This window comes from Danio aesculapii, chromosome 23, assembly GCF_903798145.1.
Source record: "Danio aesculapii chromosome 23, fDanAes4.1, whole genome shotgun sequence".
NCBI classification, from domain to species: domain Eukaryota; kingdom Metazoa; phylum Chordata; class Actinopteri; order Cypriniformes; family Danionidae; genus Danio; species Danio aesculapii.
In genome coordinates this window covers 46,856,745-46,882,707 of record NC_079457.1, presented here as the reverse complement: position 1 = coordinate 46,882,707, position 25,963 = coordinate 46,856,745, and the positions used below count along the sequence as shown (strand labels likewise).

At 40.8% G+C, this 25,963-nt stretch overlaps 1 protein-coding gene across 3 annotated transcripts in view; it reads left to right on the top strand.

Annotated features, from left to right (window-relative positions):
- The window catches only part of LOC130217197 (glutathione hydrolase 7), a 45,477-nt gene that overhangs the window by 10,742 nt on the left and 8,772 nt on the right, over positions 1–25,963 (top strand). For 2 of the 3 annotated variants that reach the window (XM_056449257.1, XM_056449258.1), the window contains 10 exons: positions 1,503–1,732; positions 4,625–4,776; positions 6,646–6,760; positions 6,849–6,916; positions 8,580–8,653; positions 11,892–12,085; positions 15,425–15,512; positions 17,046–17,173; positions 19,455–19,543; positions 22,280–22,432. In XM_056449257.1, the coding sequence (XP_056305232.1) occupies positions 1,503–1,732; positions 4,625–4,776; positions 6,646–6,760; positions 6,849–6,916; positions 8,580–8,653; positions 11,892–12,085; positions 15,425–15,512; positions 17,046–17,173; positions 19,455–19,543; positions 22,280–22,432 (1,291 nt within the window). The remainder of the gene's footprint in view (positions 1–1,502; positions 1,733–4,624; positions 4,777–6,645; positions 6,761–6,848; positions 6,917–8,579; positions 8,654–11,891; positions 12,086–15,424; positions 15,513–17,045; positions 17,174–19,454; positions 19,544–22,279; positions 22,433–25,963) is intronic. The other variant, XM_056449259.1, reaches the window with a different exon arrangement.

The window sequence follows — 25,963 nt, the reverse complement described above, 5'->3', positions numbered from 1 at the left end:
GTAATTACTGAATTGATGTTTGTCCAGTTTAATCTCTTAATCTCTTAGTTGTGGTCTTGGATTTTAAGCCTGGTCTTATTGTAAATAAAACAGATTGTAGCTGAAGTGAAAAAGTGAAATAAAACAAAAGTATTGTGCCTTTATGAAATTAATAAAACAATTAATTTATATTTTAACTTATCACATAAAACCTCTTTAGCCACACACAATCAAACCTCAATATCTGAAAAGAAATTGTATCCCAAATTTAAAGTTGAGATCTCAAAACCAATCCAACGCCTTCGTATGCTTTCACCCACTGGAGGTGGTAGGCGGGTCTGTGACCAGCGCCTCCATGGCTGCAGGACCTGATGGCTGCCCGCCCTTACCGGACTATATCCACACCCCATGTTCCCATCCCCTGTGGCAATAGCCGCATTTCCACTATCAGGCCAGTGCGAGCCAGGGCTTTAATCGGGCCAGGCCGGGCCAATAGCCCGGCAGGTTGAGAAATGAGGCCAAATCATGTCGCGTTTCCACTGTCGGGCTAGTTGCTCGCAGCGCGTCACGCAAACACCGCCCCCAGAACGTCCCCCGAATCAAACGTCACACAACCCGTCACACAACCCGCCCACTTCAGCGGGAATAAAAAAACTCAAATTATAACCACAAACACAACCTGGCATCACTACGAGAGCTGGAAGATGGAGAACACCGAAGCGATTGCTTTTTTACTGTTTGTGGTCTGTTGGTGTAAGGCCAGACAGCGATCCCTGGATAAGGACATTCGAGTTCGGCGGCATTTACTTCGAACACAGATTTTTCTTAGTGAGTTGATCAAGCGCGATAGCAAAACAAATGTAAGGGAAGAAAGCATCTTGTCTCCTCCTTACCTGACAGGAAAACTCCGCCTTTGTACGTAACCCCGCCCCGAAGCCCCAGTTGGCCCTCCTTGGCCCAAGGTATTCGGCGGGCCGAAAAAGGCTGGACGCTGGCCCCAAGGAAGCCCCGCTTTGGCCCAATTACGCCCCGGAAGTGATGGTGGAAACGCGACTGGCCTTGGCTCGCCCTGGCTCGCTCGCTTTAGGCGCGATAGTGGAAACGCGGCTAATGTTATGTCTTGTCGGTGTGTTTTTGTGCTAGATTGCTGGGGCTTTTTCTTTCTCCCTGATCTCACATTGCTCTAACTTAAGAGCAAGGTGAGAGGGACTTTTTTTTTGCCTCTCTCTCCTGAATGTATCTATTCCTGTTCCACCTCCTGTGACCTGTCTTCCCTGGAGTTGTGATGTCTGTGCACGGTCGGGGGGTTCCATTTACCTCCATTTCGTTGCCTTGTACTTGTACATGTGTGATGACAATAAATTGAATCTAATCTAATCAAAAAATGAGCTTTCAGTATTTAAATTATATAAAGTTTGTAATGATTAATAAGAATTTAATTGCAAATAAGTGTTGTAAACTGTAGTGTCCCGGTGGCGGAGGTTGACCATTAAGGTGTTAAAGTGCTGTCTTGTCTTCCCCAGCAGACCCAGATCTGTTCCTGAAGTCAGCCCGTCTGCAGCGTCTGCCATCCTCCGCCTCTGATTTGGCCAGTCATGACGTGTCTCCTCTGCGGGAGACCAGCAGAGACCCGCTGGCTCAGGAGTGCGCCTGCACCCGCGACGGCCTCACAGTCATCATCACTGCCTGCCTGACCTTTGCCACCGGCGTCACTGTGGCCCTCATCATGCAGATCTACTTTGGAGAGCCGCAGGTGTCGTCTCATACACGCACACATTCACACTATCTCACACACACACACACACAAACACACACACACACACACAGATTTACAATCTCACTCACTCACTCACACACACACTCACCGGTCACTTTATTAGGTACACCTTACTAGAACCAGGTTGGACCCCCTTATGCCTTCAGAACTGCCTTTAATCCTTTGTGGCACAGATTCAACAAGGTACTGGAAATATTCCTCAGAGATTTTACTCCAAATTGACATGATAGCATCATGCAGTTGCTGCAGATTTGTAGGCTGCACATCCATGATGCCAATCTCCTGTGCCACCACACTATTGGATTGAGGTCTGGTGACTGTGGAGGCCATTTGAGTATAGTGAACTCATTGTCATGTTCAAGAAACCAGTCTGAGATGATTCACGCTTTATGACATGGTGTGTTATCCTGCTGGAAGTAGCCATCAGAAGATGGGTACACTGTGGTCATAAAGGGATGGACATGGTCAACAACAATACTCAGGTAGGCTGTGGCATTGACACCATGCTCAATTGGTACTATTGGACCCAAAGTGTGCTAAGAAAATATCCCCCACACCATTACACCACCACCACCAGCCTGAACTGTTGATACAAGGCAGGATGGATCCATACTTTCATGTTGTTGATGCCAAATTCTGACCCGACCATCCGAATGTGGCAGCAGAAATGGAGACTCCTCAGACCAGGCAACACTTTCACGTTTTCATAATACATAATTTTGTGTGATTTATAAACATGTTTACTCATTTTTCTCATTACCCATTAGGACCTCAATTTTGGTCCCCATGAGTCTGTGTGCGTTCTGGTTTGAGTCCCAACTGGGATATAAAAACAAGTACACAAACACACACTCTGCTTTTTACTGCTCTGTCCAAACAAACAGTTGGAAAAATGAAATATGCTGTTTATTTATATTCTTCAAATATTTCCCAAGTGCTGTTTAATGAAGAGATTTTTTTCAATACATTTTTTATTATACATAATAGTTTTAAAGGGGTGGTCCACTACGATATCATATTTGAAACTTTAGTTGATATGTAATGTAGCTGTGTGAACATAACCAACATCTCTGAATGTAATACGCTCAAAGTTCAATGCAAAGAGAGACATTGGCTTTTACAGAGTTAGCTTAGCAAAGTTTACAGTGAACAAAGTTTGGGGGCTACAAAAAATACATCCGGGTTAATGAGATCACAAGGGCTTCAGGTTACGTGTATTCAGCACGTGCGCACACCCTGCACAGCAAAGGGGCGTGGCCAGATGGGCTGTAATGTTATAGCAGAGAAAGCTAAAATGGCGTCCAAACACTGCTATTTTCTCAGAGCTTCTTCTGTTTCTGTATTTGGGCTTCCAAAGGACACGACACAAAGAGAGAAGCGCTTACAGTTTAATTAGAATTATGTTCCAGAGAATTAAAGATATAGCTCTAGCATTACACAAAGAGCTTTTTCAGTGTCTCTCTATGCAGCCGCTTTCCTTGTGTTCTACATCTCAAATCACAAACTAACAAAAGATATGAGAACATTTCATATTACTTACACATGCTTTTTTCCGAATATATGTGAAAGACACTTGTCAGATTTTATTTTAGAGAGCAGGCATGAGGTTCAGCTGTGTCCTTTTTTCTGTTTGATTCAGGCAGCTAATGGTGCTAACAGCTGCTCTGACTGGACTGTTTACACAGCGCAAAAGCACGTGCTTGTAGGGGCGTGATCTGGTGAGGTGGAGCCAATCCGTGAATCACAGCATATTATGTTATTTGACCAATCAGAGCCTCTTGAAGGCGGGCCTTTCAGAGGAACTAGGAAATATGACAGTCGTTTTCATGTTAGCTGAGTAGCTGTATATAAAAAAATAACATGATTTCCTACAAATGAAGCACGAGCACACATTGATTAGTATCTGTAAACACAACCAAGCCTTAAAAATACACTCTGGACCACCCCTTTAATAACTAATTTCGAATAAACCGTGTTGAGTAAAAAAAATGTCATGGATGGATGGATAGAATGATAGATGAATAGATAATTAGAATGATGGATGAATAGATAGATAGAATGACAGATAGATAGAAAAAAGAAAGAATGCACAAAACATTAATGGATAGCATGGATGGATGCTAGAAATATAGAACAATCGATAAATGGAAAGATAGAATGATGGATGGATAGAACAAATAAATGATAGATAGATAGATAGATGGATGGATGGATGGATGGATGGATGGATGGATGGATGGATGGATGGATGGATAGATAGATGGATGGATAGATGGAAGGAAATATAGAACGACCGATAAATAGACAGATGGATGGATAGATAGAAAATAGAATGATGGATAGAACAAACAAGTGATAGATAGTTAGATGAATCGATGGATAGACTGATTGATATATATATATATATATATATAATGATAGATAAATAGACAGGACAATCGGTAAATAGATAGAAAGATAGAATGATTGATGGATGGATAGAACAAACAAACAAATGATGGATATATAATGATAGATAAGTAGACAGAAAGAAAGAACAAATGCACAACACATGATGGATGGATCAAATGATCAATAATTAGAGAGATATAATGAATGCACGATGGATGGATGGATGGATGGATAGAAGAATAGAACAATCGATATATAGACGGATGGATAGATAGAATGATGGATGGATAGAATGAACAAATGAAAGATGGATGGATGGATGGATGGACAGATAAATAGATGGATCGATGAACGGATAGAATGATAGATAATTAGATAGAAAGACTGAACAGTGGATGGATGGATGGATGGAATGATAGAATGAACAGTAGCCAGACAGGAGCTCCCCCTGATGCAGTTGTTCTGCTCTGTCTGCAGGTGTATAGTCAGGCTGCAGTAGTGACGGATGTGTCCCGCTGCACGGCTCTGGGTTTGGATGTTTTGGGGAAGCAGGGCTCCAGTGTGGACGCAGCCATCGCCGCCTCCCTCTGCCTGGGCATCATCCACCCCCACAGCTCAGGCATCGGCGGGTAACAGCGCTGCTTCTCTGATTAACTAGAGTCTATGTTCTTTAACCGGGGTTCACCCAAAAGTCAGAACTATCCAGAAGCTCAGAGGGGTTTTCTGTCCAGTGAGGCTCTGAGATGCGCAGTCTGAGCCCCTTGAGGACCGCCATAATGCTGAAGCGGCCCTCAGTGATAAAGGAATCCCTATCCTAATGATTTAAGCAGAACAGAAAAATTAATCCTTTCATTTGATGTATTTTGGATGTTTTCTCTCCGCTAGTCTGAATCAGGATGGTGTGAACATCCAAATGGCCCCAAAAAACTGATTGACGCATGACTGTAGGAAAGTGTCTGTGCCTGAGGCGTCTTTCCTTAAATATTTTCTAAAGTCTGCTGAAGGGGAGTTTAAAATCCATTACCAATGAATTAAACACGAGCGGAAAAATCCCTGGAGATTGATGAGCAAGAGTTCCAGGAGCTCTCTGAAGTGGCCATGAGTGCAGACAACAGGAGAAATGGATTTAATGGCTAATTGATGGGGAACTGTGTGTGTGTGTGTGTGTGTGTGTGTGTGTGTGTGTGTGTGTGTGTGTTTGTGTGTGTTTTTGTTTTTATTTATGTGTGTGTTCCTGTGTATTTGTGTGTGTCTGTCTGTCTGTGTGTATGTCTCGCGTGTGTGTGTTTGTGTGTCTCCCTCTCTGTCTGTGTGTGTTTGTCTGTCTGTCTGTGTGTGTATTTTTGTGTGTGTTCATGTGCATTTGTGCATATCTGTCTGTCTGTTTGTCTGTCTATGAGTGTGTTTGTGTGTCTTTTGTGTGTGTGTGTCTGTGTGTCTGTGTGTATGTGTGTGTGTGTGTGTCTGTCTGTGTATTTCTGTGTATGCGTCTTGTGTATGTGTGTGTGTTTCTGTCTGTGTCACTGTCTCTCTGTTTGTCTGTGTATTTGTGTGTATGCATCTTTTGTGTGTGTGTGTGTGTGTGTGTGTGTGTGTGTGTGTGTGTGTGTGTGTGTGTGTGTGTTTGTGTGTGTGTGTTTATGTGTGTGTTTGTGTATGTCTTGTGTGTGTGTGTGTGTGTGTGTGTTTGTTTGTGTTTGTCTGTCGCTGTCTCTGTTTGTCCGTGTATGTGTGTGTATGTGTCGTGTGTGTGTGTGTGTGTGTGTGTGTGTGTGTGTGTGTGTGTGTGTGTGTGTTTTTGTCTGTCTGTGTGTGTATTTGTGTGTATACATCTTTTGTGTGTGTGTGTGTCTGTTTGTGTTTGTCTGTCTGTCTGTCGCTGTCTCTCTGTTTGTCCGTGTATGTGTCGTGTGTGTTTGTCTGTCTGTGTGTATTTGTGTGTGTGTGTGTGTGTGTGTGTGTGTGTGTTTTTATTTGTGTGTTCATGTGCATTTGTGCATATCTGTCTGTCTGTTTGTCTGTCTATGAGTGTGTTTGTGTGTCTTTTGTCTGTCTGTCTGTGTGTATGTGTGTGTGTGTGTCTGTCTGTCTGTGTATTTCTGTGTATGCGTCTTGTGTATGTGTGTGTGTTTCTGTCTGTCTGTCACTGTCTCTCTGTTTGTCTGTGTATTTGTGTGTATGCATCTTGTGTGTGTGTGTTTATTTATGTGTGTGCTCATGTGTATTTGTATGTGTTTGTGTATGTCTTTTGTGTGTGTGTGTGTGTGTGTGTGTGTGTGTGTATTTGTGTGTATATGTGTGTTTATGTGTTCATGTGAATTTGTGTGTCTTTTGTCTGTCTGTTTGTGTGTGTGTTTGTGTGTCTTGTCTTTGTGTGTGTGTGTGTGTCTTGTCTTTGTGTGTGTGTGTGTCTTGTCTTTGTATGTGTGTTTTGTCTTTTTGTGTCTATCTATACTGTGTGTGTGTGTGTGTCTTATATGTGTGTGTGTGTCTCTCAGCGGTGGTGTGATGCTGGTCCATGACATCCGCAAGAATGAGAGCCGCGTCATTGACTTCCGAGAGACGGCGCCCTCCGGCCTTCACGAGGACATGATGCAGCACGCCAGCCACAGGGTACAGCTTTATCCCCATCTGCAGAGTGTGCCATGTGATGTGTTACCAGTCTGCAGCCAATTAATGAGTGTGTGTGTGTGTGTGTTAGCCGGGTCTGACCGTGGCTGTTCCAGGACTGATCAGTGGACTCCATCAGGCCCATCAGCTCTACGGCAGGTACGATCACTGACTGTTAGTCGAGTAGGTACAGCGTGTGAATTTGAACTGTTAGAATAGTGCAGCCTCTATAGTATGGATGAAACGTGGATGTACTGCATCTGCCATTAATCATTATCACATGACCTACGCACATCACTTCACCCCCAAGTAGTACAGGGATGGACAATGAAACTGAGACGCCTGGTTTTAGACCACAATGATTGATTATTATGGTATAGGGCCTCCTTTTGCTGCCAATACAGCATCAGTTGGTCTTGGGAATGACAGATACAAGTCCTGCACAGTGGCCAGAGGGATTTTGAGCCGTTCTTCTTGCAGAATAATAGCCAGGTCACTATGTGATGCTGGTGGAGGAAACATTTCCTGACTAGCTCCTCCAAAACACTCCAAAGTGGCTTAATAATATTTAGATCTGGTGACTGTGCAGGCCATGGCAGATGTTCAACTTCACTTTCATGTTCATCAAACCACTCTGTCACCAGTCTTGCTGTGTGTATTAATGCATTATCATTCTGATGCATGGCACCGCCTTCAGCATACAATGTTTGAACCATAGAGTGCACATGTTCCTCCAGAATGGTACAGTAGGCCTTGTCAGTGACCCAGCGTCCATCTAGCACAAGTGTCGGGCTTAGGGAATGCCATGATATTGCAGCCCAAACCATCACTGATCCATCCCCGTGCTTCACTCTGGGCATCAACAATCTGGCTGGTTATGCAACGCTTTTTTGGGGCTTCTCCACACCGTAACTCTCCCGGATGTGGGAAAGACAGTGAAGGTGGACTCATCAGAGAAGCAATACTTTTTTCCACATTGTTTATATCCCAATATTTAGGCTGCTGGCACTATTGAAACTGATGTTTGGTTGACTCTTGACCCTGTGGAGCTCCAGACCAACAGTTTTGGTGGAAACAGGAGAGTTGAGGTGCGCATTTGGATGTTATGGATGCAGGTTACACCCAGACATCCCTTTCAGACAGCTTCTCCAGTTACTCCTGTAGGATATAGTTCTTCTTCTTGGTGGTTTGCTGACATTACTCTGGATATCGCGGCTCTTGATAATCGCAAAGACTTGCTATCTGGGTCACAGATGTGCCAGCGAGATGTGCACCAATTTGTCCTCCTTTGAACTCTGATCTGTCACCCATAATGTTGTGTGCATTGCAATATTTTAAGCAGAACTGTGCTATTACTCTGCTAATGAAACCATCACACTCTGCTTTTACTGGTGGAGTGTGCTACCAATGAAGATTGGCCACCAGGCGGCTCAAATTTATTCATGAAATTAGCCAGTGTTTCAGTTTCATTGTCCAACCCCTATAGGTCAACCAGGTACTACTACTTCTTATTTTAATACTATGAATTCAGGCATACTACTTGGCTCGCATACTGTTTCAACAAACTTTATAGTATGGAAGTATGCAATTTCGGACATAGCCTCGCTGTAGACACTAGCCAGAGCTCAGACTGTTTCCTGAAGGTCTGCCCAATCGCTTTAATGAATAAACAAAGAAGCTAATAAAGAGAGAACAAGAGGTGGCATGGAGCAACATCGATATTCAAGGGCATCAGAGTGAACGCTCTACACTTCTATCACTCACAGATTAGTTTTCATTCCTGTAAATATGATGTGAAGCTGTGGTGTTTTCTTTCCTCCAGGATGTCCTGGAAAGACGTGGTCTCAATGGCTGCAGATGTGGCGAGGAATGGATTCAATATTACTCATGAACTGGGTGAGCTTTAACACACAGCACTACACTACAGTACACATCATTAGTGCTTTATACCCTTCATCCAGTGTCACTTACGAGGCAGAAAGTCTCTGCATGCAGGATTGGTTGGAATGGGGGGATATGGACTTGAGGATATGAGTCAAACTCATTAAGTAATTGCTTCGTACTGTTTTTCTTTTTACATTCTTTGGGTGATTTAAAGACACAAACGTTTCGGCACAATGCCTCCCTCAGTGGCAATTTTTCTTTATGTAGTCTTGTCATGTTCCAAAACACCGGTGTATCATATTTTCTCACCTTACTTTGGGACTTCCCCATGCTGGCGATAACCCCTCTCTTTGGACTTTTACAGTACTTTATTAATCTGTTGGACGTCTCCAACAGATTTAGACTTTTCACCTAAAATCAAAAAGTTAAGCTATCCAGCTCTAATTGCCTGCCCCCCAATTTCAACCTCTTTCTAGAAGTAAATCGCACGGCTCCTGATTTCAACCTCCTTCTGGAAGTAAATCGCACGGCTCCTGATTTCAACCTCTTTCTGGAAATAAATCGCACTGCTCCTGATTTCAACCTCTTTCTGGAAGTAAATCGCACGGCTCCTGATTTCAACCTCTTTCTAGAAGTAAATCGCACGGCCCCTGATTTCAACCTCTTTCTGGAAATAAATCGCACGGCTCCTGATTTCAACCTCTTTCTGAAAGTAAATCGCACGGCTCCTGATTTCAACCTCTTTCTAGAAGTAAATCGCACGGCACCTGATTTCAATCTCTTTCTGGAAGTAAATCGCACGGCTCCTGATTTCAACCTCTTTCTGGAAGTATATCGCATGGCTCCTGATTTCAACCTCTTTCTAGAAGTAAATCGCACTGCTCCTGATTTCAATCTCTTTCTGGAAGTAAATCGCACGGCTCCTGATTTCAACCTCTTTCTGGAAGTAAATCGCACGGCTCCTGATTTCAACCTCTTTCTGGAAGTAAATCGCACGGCTCCTGATTTCAACCTCTTTCTGGAAGTAAATCGCACGGGTCCTGATTTCAACCTCTTTCTGGAAGTAAATCGCACGGCTCCTGATTTCAATCTCTTTCTGGAAGTAAATCGCACGGCTCCTGATTTCAACCTCTTTCTGGAAGTATATCGCATGGCTCCTGATTTCAACCTCTTTCTAGAAGTAAATCGCACTGCTCCTGATTTCAATCTCTTTCTGGAAGTAAATCGCACGGCTCCTGATTTCAACCTCTTTCTGGAAGTAAATCGCACGGCTCCTGATTTCAACCTCTTTCTGGAAGTAAATCGCACAGGTCCTGATTTCAACCTCTTTCTGGAAGTAAATCGCACGGCTCCTGATTTCAATCTCTTTCTGGAAGTAAATCGCACGGCTCCTGATTTCAATCTCTTTCTAGAAGTAAATTGCATGGCTCCTGATTTCAACCTCTTTCTGGAAGTAAATATCACGGCTCCTGATTTCAACCTCTTTCTGGAAGTAAATATCACGGCTCCTGATTTCAACCTCTTTCTGGAAGTAAATCGCACGGCTCCTGATTTCAACCTCTTTCTGGAAGTAAATCGCACGGCTCCTGATTTCAACCTCTTTCTGGAAGTAAATCGCACGGCTCCTGATTTCAACCTCTTTCTGGAAGTAAATCGCTCGCATGGCTCCTGATTTCAACCTCTTTCTAGAAGTAAATCGCACGGCTCCTGATTTCAAACTCTTTCTGGAAGTAAATCGCACGGCTCCTGATTTCAACCTCTTTCTGTTAAGATTGTGTTAAGATTGTGCGTATCATTTACTGTAAACCATAACATACAATTTAGCTCACCCAATTCACCTACAGCACATGTTTTTGGACCATGGGGGAGACCAGAGGAAACCCACGTGAACACGGGGAGAACATGCAAACTCCACACAGAAATGCCACCTGACCCAGCCGAGACTCGAACCAGCGACCTTCTTGCTGTGAAGCGATCATGCTATCCACTGCGCCACTGTGCCGCCCCTACATTAATATATGCAGCTATAAGCCGACAGAAAGCATGTTAATGTGTTAACTTGATGAGTGAACTCGGTGTAAGCAAAAAATCTAGCTGTGTCCGTATATTAACTCATTGACCCTAGACTAAAGCTACGAGCATCCAGCAGAGGGCACCACAAACCAAGCTCCTACAACTCTGCTAGAATACATACAGTGTGTGTGTTTGAACACGTAACATTCTGTAGTGCGTTTAATCATTAAGGCCGTTTGGTGATTTCAGTCCTCAAGCAGTCAACATCATCATCATCTAAACTCTCTCGCTCACTGCATGTGATTATTTAGCATCTTTTTAGACACTGTCAGTGCTTCACTTTGTGCGTTTGCTGCATTTATAAAGCGTCTGTGTTCTGATGCAGTCTTGCTATGTGTGATTTAATTGGACGAGAATCACAAGACTGATTATACTGCTTAGCCAATCACCAAGGACATCAAAAAGTAAATGTACAATATACAATATAAACACGCTGAAGGAAAATTAGTGCGGTAAATGTACCAATACAGCACTAGAAGTTAAAGTACACTTTTAACTGTACAATTCCTGAGGAAAAACTACTTAATTATAGCAATTTGAGCATTTGTAATTCGCTACTTTTCACAAATGGATTGAACGAAAGTTTGTTCAGGATATTCAATATTTAGATTAAAGTTTGTAGTTAAAATAAAGATTTGTTAGATCTTTGTATCAGTATGTTAGTCTTAAGTATATCTATGAGCCGACATCCTCCAAAACATTGAGAAAATTCACATTTAGAAGAGATTAACATCCAAATCTTGCAGTTTGTCAGTGAATTAACCATTTTTATGACATCACCTCATACTTCAGTTTCTCATCAAATCATCTGACCAATCAAATGCTCTCTAGTGTCTGACATGCCCCGCCCCCTTCAAGACAAGGCTTCTCATTTGCTTTTCATTTGATGCGCTTGAGCTCAGTCACTCTCTCTGGCAGAGCTGAGATACAAACCAAACACTATTGGCTGTTTTTTTAAAGGGGGAGGAGCTACTTGATGCCCCGCCCTCTCTTCATGTGTTATTTGAGATTACGCCAAATTTTGAATAAAAAAATGCACATTTCAAAGCACTTCACAGCATCTCACAGTAAGTATCTGGCTTATAAAAGGACATTTGGAGACATTGGCTGAAAGTAAATTGTGTTTTTGTAGGTTTTGTATGTTCTCTGAGCTGTACCTCCTCTCCTGTTTCCCCAGCTGACGCTCTGTCTAAAGTGAAGCAGCAGAACGTGTCGGACTCTTTCAGAGATGTGTTTCTGCCCACCGGTCAGCCTCCCCTCGCCGGACTCTTCGCTAGACGCCTCGATTTAGCTGCTCTTTTAGATCAGATCGCAGCCAATGGCATCTCAGAGTTTTACAGCAGCAATCTGACCCAGGAAATGACATCAGCGGTACGTTTCCAGTCTTACTCTTAAGCCCTATTCACGCAGGGGGCGTCAGCTTCAACTCTTCCCATTTACTTTGAATGGGTGACGTCAGGCGTTGCCGAACTGCATTGTAGATCCGTTGCTCGCTGCAAAAGTTGGGACTTGCTGAACTTTTCAAGCGCCAACGGAAGCGTCAGCCAATCAGATCACTGTATGCAAATACACCAGCTCAGACAGTGGCCTACTGCTGACTAATTTCATTGGCTGACGCTGCTATGACGATTGCGTCAGCCCCAACTTCAGACACGCCCTCTGTCAAGCGTTGACGCTGGAGCCCTGTGTGAATGGGGCGTTACCGTTTTTGTTTGTTTTACAGAAGACAGCCCCTAAATTGTCATTCATTGTAACCATTTCTTAGTCAAAAAGTCAGGCATAATAACAAGAAGACATATTTAAAGACTAATTAATCATTAAAGTGTAATTTACTGCTTTCCTTCAAACTAGACTCAACCCATTTTTTGACTCTTTCCCCTCCATTGACGAGTTTTTCTGGCAATCTGTCATATATTTGATATATTACGGTAAAGGAAGCTCTAGTAGATGTCCTGAATGAGACACGGGACTTCTGAGCAAAATATAAGATGGTCAGAGAAAGCGTTGATCACAAATGAGTTATTCACCTTTCCTTTGGATCACTGCCCCGTCAGTCTAGACCAGGGGTGCCCAAACTCAGTCCTGGAGGGCCGGTGTCCTGCAGATTTTAGCTTCAACCCCAATTAGACACACATGGACCAGCTAATCAAGCTCTGTCTAGCTATACTAGAAACTTCCAGGCAGGTGTGCCGAGGCAAGTTGGAGCTTAACTGTGCAGGACACCGACCATCCAGGACTGAGTTTGGGCACCCCCGATCTAGACAAAGTGTAGAACTGTATATGTGTTTCTTTAATTTGAGGTCCCGATGGGTAAACATGCTAATAAATCACGAAGATTGACGTATTTTGATAATGTAAAAGTGCAGATTGTGTCCTGTAAGTTTTGGGGGAGGGTGAGAGAATATACAGTTCTATATACATATATATACAGCGTAATATACAGTGGGATATAAGAACAAGTGTGTGTATGTATATGTAGGCATACACAGCAGACAATTTAAGTATTAAACACGTCATGGTTTTTTCCTGGGATCAATATTCCTAAAGGAGCTGTTGACATGTCTTGTTTGGGTTTTTACCAAAATCTGCCTTAATTCCAAGCATAAAAATAAAACAAAAGAAATCTGAAAAATGAGTTGTGTGTAATAACAATGGAATGACAGAAGGAGAAAGAGCTGAACTACTGAAGTGTGTTTAGTACTTTATGTAAAAGGCTTTGTTGGTGACGGCAGCTTAAAGACGCCTCTCATATGGAGAATGAAGTCACATGCGTTGCTCAGGTGTGAGTTTCTCACAGACTTCAACAGTGTCAAAATATTGATGGTTCTGTGGGTCTCGTCTATCAAATCTGAGCTTCATTTTGTATTTTCTACAAGTCTACAAGTATTTTCTACATTTTCTAAGTCAGGTGATTGGCTGGGCCATTCTACAGCTTGATTTTCTTTCTCTGAAAGCATCTGAGAGTTTCCTTGGCTGGGCTTTGGATTATTGTCTTGCTGAAATGTAAAATTGACTTTTGTCAATTTAATTAATGCGGACCTCAAAATGAGTGCTTCACTTAAAGGTGCTGTATGTAGGTTTGACATCCAGTGGTTGAACTAGGTATTGCACTCCTGGATCAAAACAAATGCAAGCGCAGGTTGCCAGATTGAGGACAGGAGTGAGTGATTTAAACCGTGTATCTAAATAAAAGCAACGGCACCCGATAGAAGGAATATTCTCCATATTAAAAGGAGTCCTAACCAACACCTCAAATTGACATATTCGAAACTGCTTCAGTTTCTCACAAGTGAACAACGGAAAGCAATGATCACCTCAGGTACCTCATGTGCTTTATTCAGTGTTAAATGCTAACAATGTGAGTTTGAATGCCATTTTACATGACATTTATTGCCATATAGTAAAAGCAGCAGCAGATAGTTCACCTCAGATCTGGAAAATAAAATAAACCATTTAAAAATTGAACTTCAGAACTAAACACATATCAGTGATTCAGCATGTACATTTAATAATGTTAAAGAGGGTTAATATGCATTAAATAGATTATAAACTTTACCATTTCGTGAGTGAGTGCATATTCTGTGCTTCTGAATGGCTGTATTTACATTTCTGCCATGTTTTGTCTGGTGCAAACAGCCAAATTGCTCATCTAGTTACGAAGCGTGTTGTTAGGAAACGCGGTTACAACGTAACCTGCTCACCTAATGTTTACACTCCTAATATTCATATTATTTGCTAGTTATTAACCTCATGTGGAACTGAATCTGCTACTGTCCAACAGAGGTTGCATTTTGGTCATGGATGCATGCTTTGAGAGCCTTTCTGAATGAATGAACGAATAAAAGATAATACGCTCTTTTCCACCAAGGCAGCTCGGGGTGCTGAAATATAATGACTAAACTGGCATTGGGCTCACTTAGCATGTTTCTTAACATATTATGGTATTTGAATGCTCTAGAAGAGTCAAAAACTTACATACAGCACCTTTAACTTGCTTGACTTTGTCATTGACAACATTATTAGATCAGTTTGTTCACTGGCAAAATTAAACATTTGTCATTATCAGATTCCCTCCTGCATTATATTCAGCATTATAAAGGCTAGAGTACTTATACTGACCCCGCAAACGTTTATTTTCATGTACAACATGTCAAATGCTTGTCGTAATTATAACTTTACAATGCGATATATAAATGATGTGCGCGGTTTTGGTTTCACTGCTGAGTGCGGTTCATGTCATGGCTGCCGTCACTTTGAGGAAAAAAAAACACACATGCAAATCATACTTCCCGATCGGCTCTCAAACGACAGCTCTGTGCAACAAACTGAACGCTATTTACAACTTTATTACCTGTTATTCACAGCCTGTGCAGGTTCTGTTCACTAAAGTAGTAGTTACATGAAGTTACAGTAGTTACGTGAGTTATACCTTATAAATACAGTATGTGACACTTTTAACAGGAGAGCCTAACTGTAGCTTTGTTAACCAAACAAGTGGCTTAAATTAGATTTGCACTGTAAACTTTTAAGCCTTTAGTTTGATTCATGTGTTCGAATATACTCAGAATCACTTATCAATTGCATAAATCTACAGATTTCTACAAAATTCTGCACAGAAATGACAAAGTAAGTCAGCAGATTGTGTTAATAGGGAACAGATCATTAGCTGAGCACGTTACGATCTGAGTTTTGTGTTGTTTTTTTGCTCAGGTTCAAGCTAACGGAGGAGTGCTGACGGAGGAGGACTTCAGAAACTACACCACCGTCATCCAGACACCTCTGCAGAGTCTTTACCAGGGTAAACACCCCAGTTTCTGCCAGTCGGCTAAAAAAATAAATGAATACCCTCATCATTTACTCGGAATAAATTGTTTGTAAGCATTTATGACTTGAACACAAAAGAAGATATTCTGAAGAATGTTGGGGGAAAAAAGCAGCCATTGACATTCATTGTAGGAACAAAAACTCTATTAAAGTCAATGGATGTTTCTTTCAACAGTGGATGAAAGTAGAGAAATGAATGCTTCCACATCGCCTATATACTATATAACTGCAGGTTATCTATGCTTATATATATATATATATATATATATATATATATATATATATATATATATATGTGTGTATAAGTAACTTTAATACTTATTGAGAGGATGATAGCAGGATGTAAAACCCCACCATCACATCCCATCCCGGATGTCTCTGTGTAAACCACATAAATAAAATGTAAATATTAAATAATATTTTGTATTATTATTTTTGTTTTACTTTGTTAAAGAAAAAGGCTGTTCTTAAACAGCTAAATTAAAATTAATAAAAAAATATCATTCATTCATTCATTTTTTTTTCGGCTTAGTCCCTTTATTAATCAGGGGGAGCCACAGTGGACTGAACCGCCAACTTATCCTGCTTTACGCAGTGGATGCCCTTCCAGCTGCAACCCATCACTCGGAAACACCCATACACTCTCATTCACATGCATACACTACGGACAATTTAGTTTACCCAATTCACTTATACCACATGTCTTTGGGTTTCCTGCGGGTGCTTTGATTTCCCCCACAAGTCGACACCAACACGGGGAGAACATGCAAACTCCACACAGAAATGCCAACTGACCCAGCCGGGGCTCGAACCAGCGACCTTCTTGTTGTGAGGTGATTGTGCTACCCACTGTTCATTTTTTTTACATTTAATTAAAGACAAGGGTGATCTTTAACCTCTGAAATAAACTAAGTTCAAATGTATTTAATTAAATTATATTGATTTAAGGGGCTGTTACATATTGCATCTTTTGCTCAAGCAAGCTTATCATTTCCATTGGAGGTGCACGGCTTGCTGCTCAAATAGGAAGCAACACACACGTGGTGCAACGTGCTCACGTTTTTCCAGGCGCACCCAGTTCTGCAAGTCATGTGACTAGAACTAACCAATTAGCTTCATACTTTTGTATGGAATATACACAGTTCAGTAATAATGGTAGACTAATTACCTCAGAGGTAATTAATTCTCTCTTTAAGTAAAACTTATATCAGAGCTGCAGCAATGGTTTGTCATCTTTTGAGAGAACGGTTGATTGTCGTTTAGCAATGACAGACGCCACGGGAAATTGTGCGTTGGCAATTGTGAAATCTTTGCTTTCCATGTGCTTTTAGATGCAATATGTATTCAGCCCCCTAAGAACATCCTGTCCTCATCCCTCATCTCTTGTGCAGTATTGCATTAGCTGTAGTCTATCAGACGGGACTGTTTCTGCAGGGCTCAATGTTACACCGTCCCGTTTGTCTGCATCTCTGCAGTGTATAATGGAGTGTTGTGTTTGCGTGTGCAGGACAGCAGGTGTTTGTTCCTCCTCCTCCTCAGGCCGGCATCGCTCTGCTCTCCGCGCTAAACATCCTGGAGGGATTCAACATCAGCAGCCAGACGCCCCGGAGCAGCGTCTACCACTGGGTGGCGGAGGTACTGCAGCACGCAACACTAATTTATTTATACTATATACAGGACTGTGCAAAGTCTTAAGCCGCTAGTACACATAAACAGAGGTTTAATGTGGGTTGTTTCTATATTGTTCTGTAGCATGTCAGTTTGAAATATCAATTTACATTGTAAATATTGTAATTATACAGTGATTAGGCTAGATTATAGATATCAATAAAATTGAAGAGGGCATAACTTGTAGCAGCGTCAAAGCAAGATGCTGTCGGTTTTTATCCACAATTTATTCATTTTAGAGTATATGTTATTTTTACATTCATTAATTTAGCAGCTCCATTTCCTGACTTCGCATGTTTTGTCATGATGGTTACTCTCTGTCACCCCCTTTTGTTGCGAATAATAGCGGATTAAAGGGCTATGAATTCCCCTTTTTCGGTTCAAGTCCACCTCAGAATGCTCCGAGGTGGGCGTGGAGCGCTGAGAGCAGAGGGTGGAGTGGGCGTGGCCAGCAGAGCAGGGGAAAAAGAGGGGAGCGAACTGTCAGCGGGCTCACAAAATGAGACACAAACCGTGAGGAGACACATGATTTTATTCACGTTATTGTTCATATATGAGTGGGCGCAGCCATTTGAATCTTTTTGGCTCGAAATCTCCGCTCTCATTCACGTCCATTCATTTTTAGAGGTTAAAAACAGCTCGTATTGCTGCTTGATGTTGCAAACTGATGTTTTCTTATTATATTATTCTACTTGTTATGTATAGTCATGCAAACACTTGTTTGTAGAGCGAGTAGTTTGACCGTTTTCTGCCGTTTATTATTTCTAGTCATTTCTCCCATAGACAACTGAATCGGAAGTCCTAAAACAATCGCAGAAACGATCGCACTTCCGCATTGAAGAATAAGGTCAATAGTTTACAAAATTAAAATGCAAAGAAATATACATTACGAAAAACATATGTAGCATTAAATTACGTAATTTTATATACACATAATCACTATTTGTTATATCATCTTAAAGATAATCATGTTTATATAAACACTATAAATGAGGAGGACTTCTCTCCTCCTCAATCCCCAGGTCTCTATCCCTGTCTATTCCAACCATAAACCCTGCCGGTAATCTGGAGATTTTAAACATGTGCGAACACAGCAGCACGAATAATGGCGATGTGTCTGAATGGTAATGAACTCAACTGATAAAAGACCAAGTCCGCCATTCTCCAATTCTCGTACAGCTCTTCCAACAAAAATGCTTGCTGCAAACCAACAGCATCACAGCGAAAAACATGCAACAAACCCTGTGGATAATGCAAACAAACACATATGACCTGTGCTGTGAATGACCCGCGGTCTCACCCAGTCATTGGGTCTCCCAGCTTGGCAGGTCTGCCTTGCCTTCGGAAAGCACGTGCTCTCATGAATAATTAAGAAGCAGGGTCTTCTCATAGGATAAGGAAACTCAGCTATGAATAATAATGAGAAACCGATGCGTCATCTCTCCTCTAGCAGATTCGCGCTACGTCATCGATTTTAATCTTGCCCCAAAAATGATTTTAAACCCGGAAGCTGAAATCAGCTGACAAAAGCTCAAAATTATCCAGTTTTCCCCCCAATTAAAGCTGACAGGAGCTAACGTTGTCTTAAATGATGCTCAACACACACACATCTGTTAAAATCTCAAACAAAAGTACTCCAGTGTGTCCTGAATTTTTAATTGTGAAGGCCTCCACAACACCGTGAGATGTCCTCTCTGCAGTCTGTTCAATCAGATATGTTTTACATAGATTTCACATTTCATAGATTCACAGTGGACATTGTAACATGCATGTTTTCTATGGGGGGTTAGTTTAGGGGTGGAGTAAACATACAATTAAATACACACAACGGAATTGAATAAATATTACAAATAATTCTCATTTCTTCTGACCTGATACAGTATGACATTGTACTACACCATAGGTCTCAAACTGGATTCCTGGAGGGCCGCAGCTCTGCACAGTTTTGCTCCAACCCAATTCAAACACAGCTGATCCAACTAATCAAGGTGTTCAAGACTACTAGAGACTATTAAGCAGGTGTGATTTGGAGGTGATAGGAGCTAAACTAGGCAGAGCTGCGGCCCTCCAGGAATTAAGTTTGAGACCATTGTACTACACAGTTGATTAAGTACAACCTTGTGTGGTTCAATGTGATCTCGACAACTTCACATCATATATTTCTATCATTTTAAGTGTGTTGTTCTCTATAGCCGCTAGTGGTGGTTTTGTTGCTATAATCTGTCCGTGTGATCTGCTCTTCCTGCAGTCTCTGAAGATCGCTCTGTCTCAGGCCAGTGGATTAGGAGACTCCATGTTTGATTCATCGGTGTCGGAGCTGGTGGCAGAGATGCTCAGGTGAACGTCAGATCAGTCTTTAAACTGTAAATCAAATCAGCTGTGTGTTTATGGAGCAGGATGTTATAAATGCACCATAGGCTCACTGGAAATACCACTACATTTCATGAAACTGCGTACTTCAACATACGTTTGACTGCAGTCTTTAGCTAAAACGAACACTAGAGGGCAGTATGATCACAAGTTTGGTTCCTTTTCACACTAATGATATTTATAAGGATTAAATAAAGGATTATTTTTGTGCAGTTTTTTGCATAAACGCCACAAATCAGCCACATGTGGTTCACTGGTCCATGCTGTGAAAAAGACTCTTCTTTCTTAACATTTTTTTGTCTCGTTTCTAGTCCAAAAATCTAAAGAAATTTAATCAGAAGCGTTTTCTAGACAAAAAAAATCAAATATTGTGTTGTTTTCAGAAGTAATATGTCAAAATTAAGAGTTTTTCCGTTAAAAAAAGCTAATTGATTTGCCAATGGTGTAAGTAAATCTAGTTTCCACTTTGAAATAGTATTATTTTACTGTTTTATTTTGCTTATTTTAGGGAAAAGCTCACAAAATTTTGACTGATTATTTCTCAAAAGATGACTATTATATCTTACCTGTCTAGAAAATGTTTTTGGATTTGAAGAATTGATATTTAGACTAGAAACAAGTGGCAAAGCTAATCTGTACAAGTGGCAGCTTCTTCTGGAAGTGTACAAGAAGGACATTTATCTGACGATAACAAAATGTGCCCTAATGCCTCGTTTCCAGTAAGTGGTACAGTACGGTATGGTACAGTTGGGTATGGGTCACCTTTATCACCAATGATACCCTTTTGGTAGGCGTGGTGTATGACAGAAAGTTGCAGTCAATGTCATTCTCGCTTTAAGTTCACTTCTTACTAAACAGATGCTTTATACACAGAAATACTTGTGTATGAATGTTAATTGCTAGCCATTCTATGAACATGATTTGATTGAGCTGCAGATCAATGATAATGGAAAATAGCCTACTGTAACGTCTGTGATTGTGTATAAACAAAAAAAACACATTTATGAACACATACAGACATAAAGAACACATGTAGTCACTGAAATGTTACCAATTACAAATAAAAAAACAAACATTTCTGCCTTGAGTTCATAAATGATGCGAAACATATACAGTCAGCACAAACCTCTCATCTTTAATCTTCTCCAGCACATGTAACCTCTTGTTAGAAAGTATAGTGATACACATACTAGTCTAAAAGGCAATAATAATTGTTAAACATGGCCATTTGTTCATGGTTTTGGTTGCTGAAAGAATCATTTGCTCCTTTGTTTTTTCACACTTCACTCGTGCGTTTGTCCCTTTCTGAAAGGAAGTGAGGAGCACTTCAATAATCAAGCGTACATTATTATCATCAGCTCAAGAAGTTCATTATTTAAAATATAGATGCACAGAGTGACCGAATATAGAGCTCTCTAGAGAAAGTGAAACTGCTCTCGCTTTAAGACAACCTCGTAAACAACAGCAGGACATGGCAGATTCTGCTCTTCCTTTTGGCTTTGTGGATGTTCATGAAGATGACGACAAGGTTTGTTTGAGCTCAGGTCGACCATGGCTTGTTATTATATGTATGTAGTATTACCGTGTAATGTCTCCGCTGTGTATTTAAAAATGGCGCTTCCTTCGTTTTCATTCTCCTGGCTTGTGCACGCGATAGTGGCGTTTCTCTGTAAACCAATAGCGTGCAGATGTGCATCTAGCTCCGCCTTTTTGGTACCCTTTTGTTGTGATAGGTACCCTTTGGAAAGGGTACCCAACAAGTGGTAAGGTATAGTTTGCTTTTTGGTACCTTTAGACAGTGGAAACGACCATAAAAGCATACCAAACCATACCATACCACTCAGTGGAAAAGGGCCGTAAGTACACATTTCAGATTCAGGGCCCTCTAGTGGATTTGTCCTCTGAAATGTTCTACAATAAAATGTATCTGGAGCACCGTATTTTTCCAATGGGAAACGTTTTTCCAACGAGCCCGAGCTGGATTAATGAAATTAGCAGTGGCCTAATTTATAAACATGAATATAAACACAAAACAAGGTGAAAATGTGCGTATGCCACTTCCTATGCAAGAGTTGTGATCTCTATAAAAACTAAAGTGAAAATGTGTGCAGCTCTACGTAAACATATTTAACTTAAATATTGGCTTAATTAAACCACTTTAAATCCTCATATGAGCTATAATCATTAATAAATTAATAAATTTTTGTATGATATGGGAATTGTAACGAGGTGTGTGTTATCTCATCTGAAATGATTGAATATCCTGTACCAGTGAATCCTTCCATATTATTACTGAGCGATGATTCTACGTTGAGTCTTACTAAGCTACAATAAGCTATTTGGCTGACTGGCTTAACATCTGCAAAAAACTATTAGCACAACATTGGCTCCACCTAACTTGGACATGTACAAGTGGTTGGTAGGGTTGGGTCGATAGACGATGCCGGCATCGCGATCCTCCATCCCGCCCCTGTCGCAGCAGCAACCCGCTTACGAAAAATACACACTTAGGCCCCGTTTACACTGATACGTCCTAGTTTTAAAGTGCCATTTTGTTTATAAGATACTACTAATAATAAATAAATTCACATTTATTCTGCCGTCCGTTCACTGTTTGAGTGGTTTCTGTGCAAAAATGTTATACGAGACCCCTGTTTTTTCCCCTGTGTGTGTTAATCACCTGTATTTTCTGTGTTGTGGTAGTAAGACGCAGGCGGCGGTGTTCCGTCAGATGATCAGTGACACTCTGGCGTCCACCGCTGACCACTACACGCCGTCGTATGAGCTGCAGGACACCAATGAGGCCAGTCAGATCTCCATCATGGGCACAGACGACCTGATAGTCTCCGTCATGAGGTGAGCTTCTGACCGTCTCCATCCTCGTGCCTCACGTAAATCTTCAGCTGTTCAGATTCCAGGCATCAGAGTCAAATCTTAGTTGTTCACGTTACAAACCCCAGTAGGCCCTTTTCACATTTCTGGGTTTCTCAGTAGCAGAAGTCATCATTGTTGGTAAACTTAGAGCGCGGTGAATGGGAGAGTACAACAAATGATTTATTTACAATCCTATTTGCTGAAATAATGAAAGAAAAGCTTTGTAATGGTGTTATCAAGACTTTCAGAAAGAGGAAAACAATAGTGTGAGACTGATAACGGCAGCAAGAAGAGAGAACAACGTCAGATTTACTGTCCTGCCCACATAGACACTGCATTACACACACCTCACACAAACGGTAATCTGTTTTTGCAATTTGATGCAACGATGATATTATACATGCGTAAATACATACGTATGAACATTTATTTTTCTAAATATAAAAAAAAATTAAAGGATTTAAGATGCTGATGACCATTAAACATGTCCGTTAAACACGTTTACAATGTGTGAGGCCAGAAATCACTTCTATTTATTAGAGATAAAGACGTGTCAGTTTAACACCGTGTCCTAACTGCATGCCACATGACAAGATTCCAGCGACAAGCAATTTGGCTGTTTGCACCAAACATGACGTGACAGAAACATTTAAATATCAGCCGCTGCGTTACCAACTAGATAAGCGTTATAATCTAATTAATACATATTTAACCTGTTTAACTGTAATTAAAGTTTATAGGCTGAGTACAGATTTAGGCATGGGACGATAACCGTTTTCAAGGTATACTGTGGTGTGGAAAAGTCAAGGTTGTAAAACCACCAAAATTTTCTGCTATACCGCTCCTATTGTGTATGTAGGCCCACACGGAATCTGCGTGATTTTTATCCCATCATTAAATCTGTTTATTTACTTGAGTAAATGTGTGTAAATCTATATTTGATCAGTTTATAAATTAATTACAGTAATATTATTGACTAATATGAAAATGTTCATCTGATTTATGCATAATGCAGTTTGTACAGTAATATTTTCTGTCGTTTAGAAGAGATATTATATGAGAGACTTGCTTTGTTTACCAAATAAAGTGGATCTAATTGGATTTGCATTTTAAGTAATAAATAAAAGTTAAAATTTAGGTATTATTTTTTATTTCACATATTAAGGTTTTAGTTGTGATACTCCCAAAATAATTCAGCAGAAATCCACAGATTTTTACCAAAAAACGTCGGCAGATTCCGTCTACAGCTGAAGTCAGAATTCTTAGCCCCCGTATGAATTTTTCCCAAATGATGTTTAACAGAGCACGGAAATTTTCACAGTATGTCTGATAATATTTTTTTCTTCTGGAGAAAGTCTTATTTGTTTTATTTCGGCTAGAATAAAAGCAGTTTTTAATTTTTTAAACACCATTTTTAGGTCAATATTATTAGCCCCTTTAAGCTATATATTTTTTCGATAGTCTACAGAACAAACCATCATTATACAATAGCCTGTCTAATTACCCTAACCTGCCTAGTTACCCTAATTAACCTAGTTAAGCCTTTAAATGTCACTTTAAGCTGTATAGAAGTGTCTTGAAGAATATCTAGTCTAATATTATTTACTGTCATCATGGCAAAGAGAAAATAAATCAGTTATTAGAGATGAGTTATTAAAACTATTATGATTAGAAATGTGCTGCAGATCTTCTCTCATTTAAACAGAAATTGGAGTAAAAATAAACAAATTTATTTATTTTAGTTTTTAGGACAACAGTATGTCCAGCAGAAAAGATCTCCAGAGATGCCGTTTTAATTTGTAAAGCAATCTGTGTTGATAACAATGAAGAGAGCAGAGGTAAATGATTGATTTGAATTGTTTAGCCTGACATGTTTACTGCTCCAAAATATTAATGTTTCTCAAAGTAAAAATAGCGTTCGTAAAAGTTTTGTTTTTTTTACCCAGACATTTAAAAAGAATTATTTTAGAGCAGTAATCACAATACCGTAAAACCACAATATTTTTATCCACAGTTATCATACCGTCAGAATCATATACCGGCCCATGCCTAGTACAGATGTTGTTGGTTTGGAGTCGCTGACTTTTATTTTCAAACCGTTTGCTAGTTATTTAATTTTCAAGATCTGAGATGGCAGTAAATGTCATGTAAAATAGTGGACAACCAAACATCGGTCACATATAACACTGAATAAAGCACATAATCTGTACCTGAGATGATCATCGTCATAGCAGTCTATGGTGTTTCCACAACTAGTTTCTAAAATTGAAATTTCACGCGCCGCTGTCGCAGATTGTTGGGACAACTCATTTTAACATGTAAAAGATACCTTTTTTTAGCGTGTAGTCAGGACATGGTGTAACGCAGCGTTTCTTAATCCTGGTCCTCGCACCCCACTGCTCTGCATATAGACTGATTTCAGGCGGCTGCCATTTTTAAAAGCGAAATCGAGGCTGCGGTGGGAAGAAACCCGGAAGTATCGTTGGGAGTTACATTAGAACGTTGTGTACTTGGCTGTATATCTTATCAGCGAATAGAAAGAGACACAAATTTATCATTTCACCGCCTTCTGAGTGACCCGAAGGTCCGTTCTGAATGAATGGTGAAAATATAAAGGGTTATCAGAGCTCATTTTCAGCTAAGTTAAGGGAAACGGCACTAGTTAGCTAACGTTTTCTTTCCCAAACACACGTTTTAGATGCCATTTATCAAACTCAAGTTAATGAACTGATTCTTTCACTATATTAGACTTGTCACGTTACTGAATTAAAAGAAAATTTGTCAATTTCCCGCTAACATTTAAAGCACTGTTGATGGCTTTCTTAAAACAGCGCTGATTGGCCATTGTGTTCACGTGCTCAACAGATATGCTTGTGATTGGCCGAGAAGGTCATCAGTTCACCCTCCGCTGTTTACTGAGCACAAACACAGCCGAGCGATCTGCTTGATGACTCTACTGATCCTTATGGCTGTTTCGCGCTTGCGCTCCAGTCTCCGTGTATCTGGGTTTGCACTGGGTGAAGAGCGGTAAACTGAGTGCAAACACAAGATACATGGAGACTGGATCGCGAAGCAGCCGTGAAGATCAGTCGAGTCATCCGCGCTCAGCGGCGCTTCAATTTTAACTTAGCGAGAATTAGACTGTTTTAAAACTTCAGTACCGGGACAACACGAGGGTGTGCTACAGAGGACTGCAGTGTTTATCGCTCACCAAGTTACATAGGCTGAAGCAGGGAAGCGTCCCCTCTGTTTACCTGCTGCCATGAACTGAAGCCTAGGAGAACACTTGAGCATATTACTCTTACAGAGCTTGTGATGTTGTTTGATGCTAAATTGCTTTTAATTGTTTAAATTAAACGTACTGAATGATGTTAAAGTGATGTTTACACCATATCTGTATTTTGAAATCTCGGCAACAGCTGGAGGTTTGTAGTCCACAGCATGTCACTGCAATGTTTACAGTGCTGGTCCTATACTTCCGCATTTCTTCCCACCACAGCCTCGCTTTGGTTC